An 18,523-nucleotide genomic window follows, 5' to 3' on the forward strand; every position below is an offset into this window, starting at 1 on the left:
TTTTGAAAGCTCTTGTATATATATATGTCTAGATGGCTGAGTGAGTAGCATACCTTCTCTCAAACCAATGGGATCTGGGTTTGGATCCCACTATGAGACCATAGCTCTGCTTATTGGGGGCCTGAAGTTCCATGTTTTGTTTCTAGAGCAGGAGAACTGGATTAATTAAATCTTAAATGTACGATATTTTTAAAGCCTTTCATGGGTAGGATGGAGGGAAAATAATTATGTGTATCACAAAGGAAATGATGAATAATAAATTCAGGTAGGATGAAGATAACACTGACAAACATCATTTCTGAAAGTAGAAGACAGTTTCTTTTAATGTATATAAATAATGGTATATACTTATTTAATGTTAGAACAAAATAGAAGAAAAACACATATCTGTCTGTATCTAAGTATATTGTGTATTTAATAAGTATTTTAAGATAAAAATGACTACAGAATCACAGTGTTGTATATAAGACAACAAATCAAATAATAAAGAGTAAGATGTCACGATGGCTCTGATGAACTGTCATAGTCAAGTTTTGATGATCCTGTGAGTCCTTCCACGTCAACTTCTGGTTCAGTTGCATTCAACATATTGAGAGTAATCTCTAGCAAATCAAACACAAAATATTATTTAGGTGAAAGTTACTTTAATAAATATATATTCTGTACTTAATAAACAAATGAAAAACATGCATCTTATATAAAATCTTAATTAGAAATAGGCAGCAGATGATAAATTGACTTCATAATGGACTGAATATTAAAGACAATCCTATCTTCTGCAATCAGATACTGCAAAATTTGTCAGTTTGTGCCTGGGAATCCAAGTTGTGATTTGGAAGAAACTATCAATGCTAAATCATGGCAATAAAAGAATTAATCATGACATGAGCAACATTTTCAAGAATATCTCCTCTCACTGCATGCCCCCCTCCCCCCCCCCCACACACACACTCTATTTATACCTTCAGCCACCAACTATGAAAAGAAAACCAAAAATAAGTACAGTATTATAAAAAAAACTTCACTCAACTAATTTGCATCCACTTCTCCAACATATGGCATAATCCCACAACATGGTTGGTTAAGTGGGATAGTTTCCATTCTCCATCCAACAGGCCATAGGTTTGAATTTCATTTCCATTTCAAATAACTGTCTTACTTAAACAAGATTTCAAGAATGCAATCACACTGCCTTACATTAAGAATGTCACAGACAAAGTGGCTGTGTTACTCCGAGAGTAAACATAAAAGTGGCTTTTTTATCTTTGCAAAAAATATCAAGATCCCTGCATCCACCAAACCTCCACATCGCCCCATGAAAAAACCAGGCGTTTATGAGATTCATTACTCTTGTGGTATTTGTTATGTAGTCCAGAACAGGAAGGTCGGGAGAGATCTGCATGTCTGAACACACAAAAGATGTTGGAAAAAGAAGAGGGCATAAATCAGGCCAGGCATTCCACATAACTACTACTACTGGCCATCGATACTCTGGAAACAAACAAAAATGTCATATTGATAGTGGAGACATTTAGGTTTCGTGAAACATTCAATTTTACTAAATATGCTTCAACATAGACTTGGCCAGAATTCACCATGAAATATACCTCACCTCTAGCTGCTTTCCAATGGAGTCTACAATGTCTAAACACTTAATTTGCCTTTTTAATAGATCCTATTATTATTATTATGGGTAGGCATATGGATGCATGCAAGCTGTTATCGCTGCTCCCGTCTTTATAGTTTTAAAGTGGTTTTAACTCATGTTTTTACTTTGAAAGTGCTGTTATTTAATTCTACTTGTTACACTGAAGACAAGAGGTTTAATTCATCAAAATCAGCTAAGTAAAATCCAAATTTTGTGTGCTGAAAGTCATAGATAGAGTGAACTGTTGTCACCAAAGAGCAAAGAACAAAGGATGTCACCATTTTAAAAGTCGCACTGCAGTTACTAAAGGGAAGAAAGTCCAAAGGTCACCGAGACATCAAAGGTCACCAAGCACAATGAGTTGTAACAAGTACAATAAGCCATTAAGTGACGAAGGGGATGGGCCCCATTGTTCTGGCTGCGGTTGAAGAACACTATCAGTGCTCGGGATCTCAGAAAGCAAGTGGAAAGCAAAAGGAGCTGCGAACCAAAGCAAATAGTGGTGTCAACTATGCCGCGAGAAAATGAAGAACAAAGAACAGACACCAAACAAAAGCACTGACGCACAGCAAGGTAAGTCCCTTCCTGATCCTAAGATTACTGACAACTTAGATAATTTTAAACTCATGGTTAAAGATTTGCTTAATACTCATATGGAACAAATTAACAAAAAATTCGAGTATGAGCATTATATACAATATAATAATGATAGTATAGAAGAGATACTTGGATCTGTGAGAGACATAAAAATGAAACTAACGGTAGTGATAGAAGTGCAAGAAAACCTAAAGTGTGAAAATGAAGAATTGCGGAAAGAGGTAAATGCTCTCAAGTGCCAAATTGAGCATATACTACAAAAAGAAGGAATATCAAAAGAAAAGACAGAAGATTTAAGCTCAATAGTGCAAGTGATTGGCACCAACATCGGCATTCCAGTCATAACCCATGGACATCACTTCTGTTAATCAAAGACCACAAAAAAATAATGAAACCACCACCAATCATCACTTGATTTACCAGCAAAAGTCTGAGAGACCAAATTCTAGCAGCAAGCAAGAAAACAAGGCCAACAACATCGATCCTAACTGATAAGCAGCTCCCAACTCCAATCTATATATCTGAACACTGGACTCCATACTTTAAAAATCAACTATACCAGGCAAGGAAAACAAAAACAGAAAAAAACTACAAGTTTCTGTGGACTAAGGATTCACAGATATTTCTGAGACAGAATGAAAACACTCGAGTTTATATAATTGCAAGAAAATCTGACCTAAGCAGTCTACCAATATAGTACATTAACTCTCCCCAACCTTAAGAGCAATATTTAAAATTATCTCTAAAAACTATAGCATGGAGATCTCAAATCTGGGTGAGCACATCCAGTCAGAAAATATAAATTTCAAACTCTTTGGAGAAACGAACAGACAACATTTCCACAAATACCGACTTCATCACACACATCATGGCATTGATGGAGATGATTCGTAGTAGAGGTTCGGTGTAGTGGTTGAGACAGTTGTAGGTATCCTCCCGCGATGAATCTTCGGACTCCTTGGAGGTATCAGGAATAATAATAATGATAAGAAGTGTCAAGAAACGTGGCTTACATTGATAACACTGCTCAACTACACCTTGACAAACACAGACATACTAATCCTGACCGAAGTTGCAATAAATGACACAAGCATTTGCATACAACATCAATAACTACCATTTCTACACCTTATGTATACCAAACAAAAGAGGAGGCGGAATCATAGCATTTATCAAAGAAAATACAACATAATGGAAAAAAAACTTCTTTAGAAACTTTAGAAACACAAATAACAAACAGTATCAAATACACAATAAACATAATATACACCCCCCCCCCCCAATAAAAATCCACTCAACTTTCTATACAAATTAGAAGCATGGCTTAGTGACATTGAACACTGTACAACACCCTAATAGGAGACATTAGAAGAAAAAGCTTTGATGTAGTAAAGTTTTTTTTTTTTCCCACCAGAGGTCAGACCAATAGTTGTAAATACTCTAGACCAGGGGTCAGCAAACTTTTGAAATGGAAGAGCCAAACCTGTCCCTCATAACAATTTAAAAATTATTTGAGAGCCATAAATATATTTTTACAAATAAGGAATAGTAAATTTATAGTAATATAAAACAAGTTATAATATTAATTATATCTTTATTAAATGAAGAAAAAAATCACACAAAAAAATTGCTCATTAGTTTTAATCAGTGTGAGCAATGAGCTTGTATTTCCTTACAAAGTTTCTGCATGTCCGGTTTGTAAATAGTCGTTTTTAATTTAAGGCACAATTCCAACTTGGCATCAGTAATTTGGCTCAATTTACATTTAATGAAATTCATGTTAGAAAACGATTGCTCACATAAATATGTAGACCGGAAGATACTGAGAACACCAAATGCAAATTTTTTCAACTCATGATACGAGTCTGGAAGACTATTCCAAGTATTGAAAATCATTGAGTCTGCCTTCTGTAGTTCTTTTATAGCAGTCTGCTTGTGCTGTGAAATCAGACTGCATTTTTCTTTTTCCAGTTCTTCTATTTCAGTACCAAGACGTACAAATTTGGAGCTCCATAAGTGTTTGCTTGTCAAGTCCAGCAATTGTATTTCAAAATTGGCGTTGTCAGCATCAAACGGAGAAAAATTTAATTCCTTCACATTGGCATTACGAGGATTTGTAATAAAAGCTAGAGTCACTTTATTATTTCTAAATTCCTGAAACCTTTGAAGAAAAGATTCTCTCATGTTTAAAACTGCTGTCTTGAAATAATTTTTGTTGATGAGAGCATTGTTTTCTCGGTGATATTGAGACAAGTTTGGGAAATAAACTAAAGATCCCCTCTAAATCTTCAGCAAACATAATCAATTTCTTTTCAAACGAAATAACTTCCTCTAGCATTGAAAAAGCAGTATTTCCCATGCCTTGTAATTTACGATTGAGCTGATTCATTGTGATGTAATGTCCACTATAAAGTACAATTTTTGCAACCACTGATCTTCTGTCAATTCTGGATATTGAACATCCTTGTTGTCGAGGAATAGTTCGATTTCATTTATGGAAGATGCAAAACGCTTTAACATCTCTTTAAATTGTCGATGGTTAAGTCCCCTTGCTATAATGGTGTTGGTAATCTTAATTACCAATTCCATAATTTTACTAATTTCTTCTGTAAATGTTTGTGCACAAAGTGCTTCCTGGTAGAGTATACAATGGAAAGTATACTTTCCATTGTATAAATTTTCCATTTCCATTTCCGTTTCCAAATTTTAAAAGGAAAAATTAATCATGAAATGATTAATTTTTCCTTTTAAAATTGAAACAAAACCCTTCTTCGCTCCCGTCATACTTTTTGCACCATCGTTTGCTATTGACACAATTTTATTAAGTGGGATATGATTTTTTACCATGCATTTAAGGATGGCATTTGCTATGTCCTCTCCAAGCGTTTGGCCTTTGAGTGGGAATAATCCCAGAAGTTCTTCTCTGGGACTCTCAGATGATACATACCGCACAAAAAGGGAAACTTGGGCTGTGTCCTTGATGTAGCAAGATTCATCTACCGCAATTGATAAAGCTTTGTTGTTTTAAGGATACTTGCGACATAAGACTGAATGATATAATCACGTAATCACAAGAAAGATATTTATTTAACCAAATATTTCGGTCTGGAAATAGCAGACCATCGTCGGTGGTATTACAAGAACAGTTTAAAAAATATACAAGCTAGAATACTAACAATAGATCGTTGAAATTAGAACATGCCGCGTGATGTTATATCACTAAGTATAAAACGAAATATTTTGAAGTAGAAACATGATTGAATTTGCTATTAAAAAAAAAAAAAAAAAAATTAATGAGTAATCTTGATTAGGCTTTCCCAGATTTTTGATATAGATATGCAGTCATTACGATTCAGGTTGGGATGATGGAGCAAGGCCTCCACGCTTTCCTTGAACAAACGTTCGAACCTATAACGGGATCTATGTAAGAGGCGCGTTTTGGACCAAAGGATGCTGTGGTCAGTTTCAATCCCGTGTTGAGCCAAACCAGACTTTTCAGGTTTATTGTGAAGAATGGATGATTGATGTTCTTGGATTCTTTTTTCAAGAGAACGTCCAGTCTGTCCAAAGTAAGAGAGATCACAGTTGCAAGGAATTTGATAAACTCCAGGAAGAGATAAAGTTGAGCGTTTGTCTTTAGGAGAAGGAAAATGAGAAGACAATTTGTTAATAGGAGAATACGTAGCTGTTAAATCATATTTCTTCAAAATTCTTGCGATAGGTTCTGAAATACCGGAGATATAAGGAATAGGTACTCGACGTATTGAATCTTTGTTGTTTTGTGGAGGATTATAAGATGTAAGAAGACGTTGAATACTTTTTTCAGAAAAGCCATTGAGTTTCATGTGTTGCTGGATAGTAGTCATCAGACTACTATCATCACAGTCATCAGACTTCTGATTTACGCACCTATATATCCACAAATTTGGATCCACATCTTTCTCACATAGTTCTAAATGTAGCTAAACGTTCTACTCAACGTGCTTATAATAAACTAAGTCAACATCTTAACCGTAAATATGAGGCTCTTTTGTCTAAACAATCCAAGCCATTCATAACTCCAGATAATTGGATTGTAAATATATCCGGACGTCCTTTGACTAAAAGCGAAACCCTCATCCTTTCAAAAGGACATGATTTTTCTATTGTTCCAAATAAAATACCATATCTAGATTTCCTAGTTAACATTGAAAGGAATCTTAATCATCTAACCAGCGATAAAGCTAATGCTCTTCGCCTAGAAGTCGCTTCTTCTCTACTTAAGGCTAAACTTCCTCCTTCTAACATATCTCCTTCTGAAATGAAATCTTTACAGTCCTTGAGAAAAAATAATCACCTCATTATCACTAAAGCTGACAAGGGAAAAGCAACAGTAGTTATGGACTCAGCAAATTACAGAAGAAAACTTTCTCTTTTGCTTCGAGATCGCTCCACATATCAAGAAATTGATTATAATCCAACCAACAGACAACTAAAGAAATTAAATTCTCTCCTTGATGAAGTCATCAGTTTGGATAAAGACACAATTGAAAGACTTAAAACTCATTTTGCAAGACCTCCTAGATTTTATGGCCTTCCAAAAATCCATAAGATTGACTATCCTCTTCGTCCAATAGTAGATTGCATTGATTCTCCTACTTACCGTATAGCCAAATATCTAGCTAAATTACTGAAATCTTACATTGGCAACTCGAGTTCTTTTTTAAAAAACTCCTCAGATTTCTTAGAAAAATTAAAAGATGTCTCATTACAACCTACAGATCTTATGGTTAGTTTTGATATAGAATCTTTATACACCAATGTACCTCTTAAGGAAACTTTAAAACTACTTGCTGACATCTTTCCTCAAGATATTATAAAACTATTCGATTTCGTTATACATTCTGGTTATTTCATATGTCAAAACAAATTTTATAGCCAAGTAGAAGGAACAGCCATGGGAAGTCCTCTTTCTCCAGCTTTAGCCAACTTTTATTTGGAACATTTAGAAAAAGTCCTCTTCACATCTAGTTTCCCTCTACCATCTTTTTGGGTAAGATATATAGATGACATATTTGCTATTTGGCCTCACAGTAAAAACACTTTATCTTCCTTTTTAAACAGTATTAATTCCTTACATCATCGCATAAAGTTTACTATGGAATTAGAAGAAAACAACCAGTTATCTTTTTTAGACGTTCTCCTCATCCGATCATCTTCAAATATTCTTACAACTACAGTATACAGGAAACCAACATTCACAGGTCGTTATATTCTGAAAGAATCAGCCCATCATCCATGTCATAAAACAGGAATTATAAAATGTCTCATCAAAAGAGCCAAAACTAATTGTTCTACTTTTGATTATCTACAGAAAGAACTTTCTACTATCCAGCAACACATGAAACTCAATGGCTTTTCTGAAAAAAGTATTCAACGTCTTCTTACATCTTATAATCCTCCACAAAACAACAAAGATTCAATACGTCGAGTACCTATTCCTTATATCTCCGGTATTTCAGAACCTATCGCAAGAATTTTGAAGAAATATGATTTAACAGCTACGTATTCTCCTATTAACAAATTGTCTTCTCATTTTCCTTCTCCTAAAGACAAACGCTCAACTTTATCTCTTCCTGGAGTTTATCAAATTCCTTGCAACTGTGATCTCTCTTACTTTGGACAGACTGGACGTTCTCTTGAAAAAAGAATCCAAGAACATCAATCATCCATTCTTCACAATAAACCTGAAAAGTCTGGTTTGGCTCAACACGGGATTGAAACTGACCACAGCATCCTTTGGTCCAAAACGCGCCTCTTACATAGATCCCGTTATAGGTTCGAACGTTTGTTCAAGGAAAGCGTGGAGGCCTTGCTCCATCATCCCAACCTGAATCGTAATGACTGCATATCTATATCAAAAATCTGGGAAAGCCTAATCAAGATTACTCATTAATTTTTTTTTTTTTTTTTTTAATAGCAAATTCAATCATGTTTCTACTTCAAAATATTTCGTTTTATACTTAGTGATATAACATCACGCGGCATGTTCTAATTTCAACGATCTATTGTTAGTATTCTAGCTTGTATATTTTTTAAACTGTTCTTGTAATACCACCGACGATGGTCTGCTATTTCCAGACCGAAATATTTGGTTAAATAAATATCTTTCTTGTGATTACGTGATTATATCATTCAATTGATAAAGCTGAAGCTAATTTAATGTCTTCAACGTTGGTTGGTCACATTTCACGACATTGTAACTGTCCTATCTGCTACTGTTTTGGAAGATAACGGTATGTTTTTAATTTTATTTAAAATCTCTGCTTTGTTTTTGAAATCCCGAAAAAGTTCTTCAGATGCATTAACAAAAGAGCATCAAATGCTCTCTTTCTTGTGTCACCGACAAGATATTTTCTGGCAAATTCGGCATGTTTTGTCGTGAAGTGTCTCTCAAATTTGACTTTTTGTTGTGCGCCAGTTTTTCTTGGCAAATAAGACAGGTTGGAAGGCCATCTGAGTTTGAGATAAACGCGAAAGATTCAGTCCATTCAATTTTAAAGTCACGATGCTCATCTGTTGTTTTTTTTAGTTTTTTCTTCGTAGCCATGTTGAAAAGCATCCTAAACAATATATTTTATTTAACATGTTATATAAATACATTTTATAAAAAGAAAATAAAAAGAACTAAGTGATTATTCAAAATAATAAATGACAATAATTCTAAAATATAATAAAAATAAATCTCACCAGTAACACGTTTTATTGTAACAGTTACATGTGAAATAAAACACGCCGCGGTACACCACAACCGTCAATGTATCTAAATATAATAAAGCCAATATTATATATATATATATATATATAATAATTGCCAGGTTGCCTTTATCACCTTAATGCAGTTCCTGGATGCACCCAGCCAAAAGGGAACACTAAGTTGCAGAAACAGCAAAGCGACACGGACTCCGCTTTCACATTTCGTCATTGCCCAGTAGAGGGGCCCGTGCGCTCACTTATTAGTCACTTTGTTGCTCTGAAAATGACCTCAGATGTCGAGCACACTAAAACCTAATCCCTAAAACCACTTTGTTTGGCTGACCTACCTACCATGTGCTCAACCATCCCCTCCACTTCCTCTGTATACCCCCTCCACGCTCGCTTTCCCCTCCCTGACATCGCGCATGTTAGTGCCACGAAGTTTTGCGAGACCTATAAAATAAATGAAATCACCATTATGTGAATAAAATCCTTTTAAAAATTTTATAAATGAAACTACGATAGTTTTATTTATCATAGTTTCATTTTCAATTTTACTTCAGAGCCACAGGTATGTAACCAAAGAGCCGCATGTGGCTCACAAGCTGCAGTTTGCTGACCTCTGCTTCTTCAACCACTAACATACCTTGATATACTAAGTCAGTACAACATAAACCCTACCATAAACTCCCCAACAAGAGAAGAAATACTCAACAATTCACTAACTCAATCATGACTGACCATATCAACATATGGGCTCCCATCAATACATATACCTCATCAGTAATTAACACAAAAATCGCTGATCACTACTTTGTCTCAGCTTAATTTCACTACACCACTTCCTCCTCCCCACAAAGCTGCAAAACTCTACAGAACTCCATCATATTAAAGAGCAATACAGACTGGAATTGCCTACACAAAATAAATGACCCTGTAACTTTATACGAGAACTGCCAACTAATGTTCACAAAAATATACAAAAAAAGCAACAGAGCCTACACAAATGATGTGAAAAACGGTTTCTATTACATTTGAGTCATTCCTCTTTAAATGCGAAACGTAGCATATCAGGCAATTTCTTACCTTTCAATGATAACAGTGCAATTCATAGAAATTGGCGCTTGTTATTTGTTTTTGAATGAATCCATTTCCAAAATCGGACTCTTTCCCTTCCAACGGGCAGTTCGTTAACATGGCAGTCTATAGGAGACCGGAGCAAATGCATTTTTATGAGAGGTACCCCATGTTCGTTCGCAACCGGATGTGACGTCACCAGAAGGAGGATGAAACCAGAAGTTACGCCAAGTTGACGTCACCGTGACGTGCAGTACAGGAACTTGCGGCAGACCGTTGGTTAGGTTAGGCTACGTTCCAGCGAGATGCTTTCCTCCTAACTTAACTTAACCAAATCAAATGTAATTTATCTACTCAAATGTAATCGATGGTATGGTTAGGTTAGATACCTAACCTAAACTAACCTAACCGAATCAAATGTAATTTAACTACTCAACTGTAATCGATGGTTAGGTTAGGTTAGGAGGAAAGCATCTCGCTGGAACATAACGTAACCTAACCAACGGTCTGCCAAAAGTTCCCTATACTGCACGTCACGGCGACATCAACTTGGCTTAACTTCTGGTTTCATCCTCCTTCTGGTGACGTCACATCTGGTTGTGAACACACATGGGGTACCTCTCGCATAAAAATGCGTCAGCTCCGGTCTCCCGTAGACTGCCATGTTAACAAACCGCCCGTTAGAAGGGAAAGAGTCTGATTTTGGAAATGGATTCATTCAAAAACAAATAACGAGTGCCAATTTCTATGAATTGAGCTGTTATCATTGAAAGGTAAGAAATTGCCTGATGTGCCACATTTCGCATTTAAAGAGGAATGACTCAAATGTGATAAAAACCTGAAAAACAGACAATAACCCATGGATAAATGGCAACATTCTAAATAATATTACTGGAAAAGAAAATCTATGGAAAAAACTAAAAAAGTCAACCAGTAACACTTATTTACAAACATCATACAAAAACACAAGAAATCAACTAACAACAAAAATTTGCAGGGCAAAAAAGACAATACTACTTTCAAAAATTTACAGAATGTAATGACAATATAAAGCAAACATGAGCTCACGTTTGCTTTATATTAGACTAAACGAATTACTAACTCAAAAAAAGGAAACTTCACCAAAAGATTTTATTGCAAAAAGCTTCAGTTAGGATGTAAACCAAGAGGAACTAGCAGACTCATTCAACCATGTCGTCACAAACTATATCATACAACTCAAAAAAGATAATCTACCAATGATCAACAAAAAATTACCAACACAAAGTCAATAGCAAACTACATATTTTCCACTTGTAACAAAACAGGAACCGAAGGAAGCGTTAGAGTCCTGTTATTATTATCTATTAGGTTACAAAATTAAATTAAAAAATTAAAAAGTAAGTCATGACGAGGGGAATCCCTATATGGGCTTTTTCAGTTGAAGGTGAGTTAGCTGATCTCATATGGTGGTAGTAGGGTTTTTTCCTCCCCCAGAAACTCGGGTTTTTCATCCCACGTACAGACAAACTGACCCTTCAGAGCACATGCAATTTACAGACAAAAAATACTGTTGTTGATGCTGATGGGCAATAGATGGTAGTAGTTGGAGAATTAAGTAGTAGCGGAGAGGATGAGATATGTTTAGCAAAGTAGAGTAGCGTGCCCTTCCACGATGAGTCCTTGGACTCCCTGGAGGTGTCACATAATAATAATAATAATAAATTAGGTTGGAGAGCAACATGTTCACAAAAAAGAAAAAAATAATAATTTTTTTTTTTACTTCTTTTGTGACCATGTTGCTCATCACCCTAATTTACTTTTGTAACTTAATAGATAATAATAATAACAGGACTCGAGCTTTGATGTAGTAAAGTTTTTTTTTCCACCAGAGGACAGGCCAATAGTTGTAACGGTTGGTCAGTAACTTTAGCATATCATGTAGATTGTAGTGCAGCTTGTTTCTTTATATACATGTGTATACTCCAGATGACCTTAATGTGAAACCCAAAACATCAAGTGTTTATTTTGGTTTATATTAAACTAAAATTTTACTCTAACACGGTAGTTGTTTCCATAATTTTCATGATGTATTCTAATTACCATGTAAGCATGAAGGAAAGGATAATCTAAGTAGTATTTCTGCAGTCCTGATTATAACTAATTTAAAGGAACAGACCGATTAAAGAAAAAGTAATGGTATCTGCATGTTAAGGCTAAGTGCTGTGAGGATATCATGTTGGAGGTTTAATGGAATATTTACAGCACTAGGAAAAGATTAAAACTAATTTTAATGCTTCCAATATTTCATCTCAGTCACTGAGACATCTTCAGGGATTATAAATAACTTTTGTAACAACACACTCAATTATAATACAATACTAAGTGAAACACGTGGGTGACTCTAAAGTCCTATCTAGGTGGTGTGCCCTCAATGGGCATTTGTAGGTGGCTTAGGATGCAAAATGGGATCTCTGATAATTAATGTTTCCCAAATTTTGGGAAATTCTATGCAACTGTATTTATTTAAATTCGGTTGATTTTTGAATGCCGCCACAAATTTTAAAAACAATCTTTCTTTTTTGAATTTACTATGGTGGAGCATGGTAGTTTTTTACCTCTAGGAGATCCTATGGATTGTATCCAAAACATGGTCTGCAAGGTCAGATTGACCATAGTCGTGATTGCTGATCTACCTGTCTGTCTGAAGTAAGTCAGCTTGTAGGAACAGGATACTTTATACATTCCAGGCACTGAGAGAGGAGGGAGCTGATCTTTGGTAGAATGAATAAGGGTAGCAAGTTTACAGTGGGGCTTAAAAACGCTGAGTGGAGGTTGTACTTTAAGGACCTGGCAATTTTTTTCTGATGTGCCATGGATGTAGATCCTACAACCGTGGCATATCAGAAAAAATGGTGATGCTGATAATTTTCAATATGATGAATGCCTCCTGTTCATTCACCTCAATTCTGTCATTAGTCACCCTCACATCAGCAACTACAAAATATCCATCTGGGTGATGCAAAGTGATCGCTCAGCAACTCAACTATCTCTTTTGTTTCTGTGACCTTTCCATCATCACTGTTGATTAAAGTTATCCTTCCCTTACTAGCTATGTATGTATGAAAAACTCTTTTGGATTTACTATGGCCCACTTAACTAATTTTCTCTCATAATTAGATTTGGCCTTTCTTACCATACTAGTCACCCTTCTTGTCTGTACTTTGTGCTATTCACAAGTATGCTGATCATCTTTTCTTTATGATCTGTCCACAATGTTTTCTCTTTTTTTGCAGGTCTTGCTTTATGTCTGCTCATCCACTTGGTTTATCTTTCTGACCATGGGTATGCAGCCTGATACTGCTTCTCTCAAACAATCCCTGAACACTTCCCATGCATGACTGAAATGTGTTCCTTGCAGCTTTTCAAGTCATGGCAATGCTCTAAAATGTCTCCTAAGTTTGTCATAATTACCAGCTTTATAGTTCAACATAAACCCATTCCTGATAGAGAATTCCACTTATTTAGCAACCTCCCAGAGCAAGACTGCATGGTCACTTTCCCTGATTGGAGGCAGAGTGTCTATTGGTTACATCTTCTACTATTATTGCCTGATCCAGCACCATTGAAACCTTGTCTCCCCCCCCCCCCCATGACATGCTGTTTCAGGTAATTATACCATAGCAACTGTATAAATTCCACTTCCATCCTGCCATTCCCCTTTTCTCCCTCCAATCTATGTCCCCATAGATGAATTCTCCCATAATAATTGTTCGGTCTGTACTCATTGTGCTAATCTGCTGATGAATGGCATGGCATCCACATCTTCTTGTGGACCTTGTCTTGAGCAGCAACCCACAATATACTTTATCCTATTGACTTCTATCTTGCACCAGACAGCCTCAAACAGGGGGAGGGGAACAGTATTAGGAAGGGGAGGGGAGTATGCAGTCAAGTGTGGGCTGAACCCACACTTGATTGCATTTCACAAAACAATCAATTCTTTCACTCTTCTCCTCTGCAAACATCTTCACTAACATTCTTAATCTTCACACTTGAGAAACATGCTTTCCTTCACTTCCTCATTAAGTACATCTCTTATCATCAAATCTTCATATGATACCTTCACCTTACTCCAAGTTTCTTATACTTTCATACTTTTCTCATTCACTTTACTGATGTATAAATTCCACTTCTATCCTGCCATTCCCCTTTTCTCCCTCCAATCTATGTCCTCATAGTTGAATTCTCCCTAATAATTGATTGGTATGTCTCCTTACTGTCACCTCAATTCATATTACTTTCACAGTCACTTCTTTCATACTTTCATTCATATTTCACACTATCGTTCACTCCTTCCACATTCTCTATTAACACCTTTGCTATATTGCCTTACATCGTTAATATCAGCTGCTTCATTCTCCTGCTTTCCACACTGCTAACATTTCTTGCACTTGCACACAAAATACAACACTCTCTCCAATCTCACTTTGTACCATAAACCATTCACTCTTAGTAATGAGTAGATGATGTAATACACATTACATCATACGAAATCCCTCATGCTGAACTCAGTGAACAAGGAAGCCTTGGCTGACATCTTCCTTCTATGCATGGGTGCTACGAATATAATGCTTTCTGAACAATATCACATATTAAATTTCACAAACACACAACTTTAAAGAATATAAAATAAAAGCAAAAATAATTACCAAAATCACTAATATTCACTAAAACAAGATTATCTGTAAAGCCTCCTTTCCTTCCTTATCTCTCACACAGCAGTGATGTGCTATAAGTTCTTGTATCTCTCGCTTGTGAGGATAAAACAAACAACAATACAAAAAAAAAAAACTGTAGAGCATAGATTGCAGTTTTGTTAACTATTACCAGATTCATGACTTCTTGATGAAAGATTCTTCTTTTTCACCCCATAATAATAATTAAATTTTTATTTGCAAAATGATTTGAAATGATTTGTAATAATATTTCCCGTCCATCCTTTTCCCCTATATTTGTAATATTTTTATTAGCAAAATGATTCGAAATGTTACTTTCTCTTTTCCATACTATAACTGGACTGTTTTTATTAATAAAATGATAAAATTATTTTGTAGCTTCATGAAATTTACTACTTAGGATGATTATTAAAATTATTATTTTGGTTCATCATCATATTCCTGACATGTACCCTTAAGGGGTGCACAGGACATGATACTGCAAGAAAGATGTACATCATTACTAACTTCCTATCTACAATTTTCCTCCAAATTAAGACTCCAACGTTATCTTATATTTCTATCTTCTAAGGCACCTTTTCTTGTGTCAATCAACCTATACCTTGGTCTTTTTCTTGCCAACCTGGCAGAGAACCCTTGTTTTGCTAATTATTTTGGTTTGACATTTTAATTGTAAAACTGAGGGAAAAAAAGTTTACTGGCATACAAAAAAAGCAGCTAGATTCCACTACTGTGATAATGAATGGTGTCACTATAAAGGAATACTATATCAAAATTACATCTGTGGCTGATCATGAATATCAAATTTGATCAAGTTAAGAAAAAATTATATTATCATTTTGCTAATAAAAATTCCAGTTATAGCAAGGAAAAGAAAGAATTAACACTCTTAATCAGTTTGCTAACTAATAAAAACATTCCAATTATAGTGGGTGAAAAGAAAATGGGGATTTATTTCACATCTGTCATGCAGTGCTTATCCTGGAATTGTTAGCCAACTGTTGTGCAAGTCAATGCCTCCGTAGCACAATTGGAAGAACGACAGTACGTTGCGCCCTTCGATTAGAAAAGGCCTAAGTTTGATTCTCATCATGACAGGAGGAATCTTTATATGGATTATTTAAATTAAGGGGATATTAAATCCCACATTGTTTCAAAACATCTGTGGCTGATCATGAATATCAAATTTGATCAAGTTAAGAAAAAATTATATTATCATTTTGCTAATAAAAATTCCAGTTATAGCAAGGAAAAGAAAGAATTAACACTCTTAATCAGTTTGCTAACTAATAAAAACATTCCAATTATAGTGGGTGAAAAGAAAATGGGGATTTATTTCACATCTGTCATGCAGTGCTTATCCTGGAATTGTTAGCCAACTGTTGTGCAAGTCAATGCCTCCGTAGCACAATTGGAAGAACGACAGTACGTTGCGCCCTTCGATTAGAAAAGGCCTAAGTTTGATTCTCATCATGACAGGAGGAATCTTTATATGGATTATTTAAATTAAGGGGATATTAAATCCCACATTGTTTCAAAACATCTGTGGCTGATCATGAATATCAAATTTGATCAAGTTAAGAAAAAATTATATTATCATTTTGCTAATAAAAATTCCAGTTATAGCAAGGAAAAGAAAGAATTAACACTCTTAATCAGTTTGCTAACTAATAAAAACATTCCAATTATAGTGGGTGAAAAGAAAATGGGGATTTATTTCACATCTGTCATGCAGTGCTTATCCTGGAATTGTTAGCCAACTGTTGTGCAAGTCAATGCCTCCGTAGCACAATTGGAAGAACGACAGTACGTTGCGCCCTTCGATTAGAAAAGGCCTAAGTTTGATTCTCACCATGACGGGAGGAATCTTTATATGGATTATTTAAATTAAGGGGATATTAAATCCCACATTGTTTCAAAACTGAATAAGAAACTCAAAGATCGGAATCAAAGAGTTTCATGCTGAATATAGTAGAATCTTTATATGGACTTTTTCAATCGAAGGTGAGTTAACCGATCTCATACGGAGATAGCAGGGTTTTTTCTCCCGGAAACAGGTTTTCATCCCGCATACAGACAAATCGACCCTTCAGAACACACGCAATTTACAGACAAAAAAATACTAGCTGTGGTGGTAGTGGCTGTGGGCAGTAGATGGTGTTGATGTAGGTGATTGGTAGTAGAGGTTCTGTGTAGTAGTGGAGATGGAGATTTGTACAGTAGATGTCCTCCCGTGATGAGTCTTTGGACTCCTTGGAGGTGTCACGAATAATAATAATAATAATTCAAACCTAGCTGTTAGTATTAACAATAAAAATGGAAAGAATCATTCTGATCTCTTAACAAATATTAATTAGTAAGAAACTTACAATTTTACTTTGAATATTGTCATTTTTTTATCACAATGCTTCTTGATTTTATGCAATGAAGCATTCATAACCTGCCTCACTCACAGCCTTAGTGATAATTTTTTTTCAGCTTTCAGAGATGATCCTTTCTTTGCATATGCCATATATTAAAAATTGCCCCAATTTTTATACAAAAGGAGAAAACTTAATCCTTGTGAACCTGTTAATCACATGCTTACACAACGTGAAGGGTGTGACCCTTTCTTTCTCTCTTTCTTGTCGCCTGCCTCTCTGGCTCTGATGTGTACTGGAAAATTTCTTCAGCATTATTTTATAAAATACTGTTAATATAAAGTTACTTGTTTCTATCATATCTCCTCATTACTGCTGATAACTTATATTTGTAACCCACAAATCTTCAATTTATCCTCAAAGGGAGCAATGCACTCTACAGTCAGCATTTTGGTCACTTTCCTCAAAATCCTCTACAATACTTCCACATCTCTAAGAAACCAAGGGACCCTAAATCTATGCATGATAGTCCAAATGGAACAATATTAGTCGTATGGAGAGGAATAATAACGTCCCTGTTATTATTCCTACCTGTGAGTTAACATCCAAGAGATACTTTGAGATATTTTGTCCACTACTGCAATATGTTCTCTGAGCTTAAATTTCTGGTCCACTATCAACTCCCGAATCTCTAGCTTTGTCAATTTTTTGCAGTCTATTTTCATCAATCTTTTCATCCCGAACATCATAACTTTATGCATTTTGCTACATCAAAATGACAGTCATTATCCTTTGTCCACAGTCTAAATCACCTTGTAGGATTTCTATATCAGTTATTAATTCTTGCCTATCCTCCTAGTTTTGCATCAGCAAACAAAGAGCTACCCTCCCACTCCAAATATTATCAGTATAAAAATTAATACATAAAACCATGTGGTAATGCTATTTTCTCTTGGATTCTTCTGTACCATATACTACTTGTTAGCTTCTTCTATCCACCAGCTATACTCTTATATGTCACAAACTTCTTTATATCCACACCATTTGCTGCAATTCATGTAACAGAGTTCCATGTGGTATCCTATCAAATACCTTTGCAAATCCAGCAGGCTATAGCCTTTTCCATTAAATAACTGAATGTCACTTTATAGTAAAAAGTGAGAAGATTATTAAAAGGCAAGGACTACTGAATTTTGCAAAGGAATGCGATAGGATACCACATGGAACTGTTACATAAATGTCATAATGCCCTTTCCCTCCACCCCATCCTCCAATCTCAGAGTATCACATGCCTGAATACAGTTCTTAACCAACTTTCCCAATACTTTTACCACCATTCATAAGATATTGATCAGTCTATAATTTGTTACCTCCGTCTTGGAGTCTCC

At 35.4% G+C, this 18,523-nt stretch overlaps 1 protein-coding gene across 2 annotated transcripts in view; it reads right to left on the reverse strand.

The window, feature by feature from the left end:
* Nucleotides 1-388: 388 nt before the first annotated feature.
* The window catches only part of LOC150093525 (BPTF-associated chromatin complex component 1), a 101,219-nt gene continuing 83,084 nt past the window's right edge, over nucleotides 389-18,523 (reverse strand). For both annotated transcript variants that reach the window (XM_090413945.1, XM_090413944.1), the window contains one exon: nucleotides 389-602. In XM_090413945.1, the coding sequence (XP_090270071.1) occupies nucleotides 499-602 (104 nt within the window). In that variant the 3' untranslated portion in view covers nucleotides 389-498. The remainder of the gene's footprint in view (nucleotides 603-18,523) is intronic.

Source organism: Typopeltis vanoorti, chromosome 24, assembly GCF_054136105.1.
Source record: "Typopeltis vanoorti isolate ZY-2024b chromosome 24, IOZ_Tvanoo_1.0, whole genome shotgun sequence".
NCBI classification, from domain to species: Eukaryota; Metazoa; Arthropoda; class Arachnida; order Uropygi; family Thelyphonidae; genus Typopeltis; species Typopeltis vanoorti.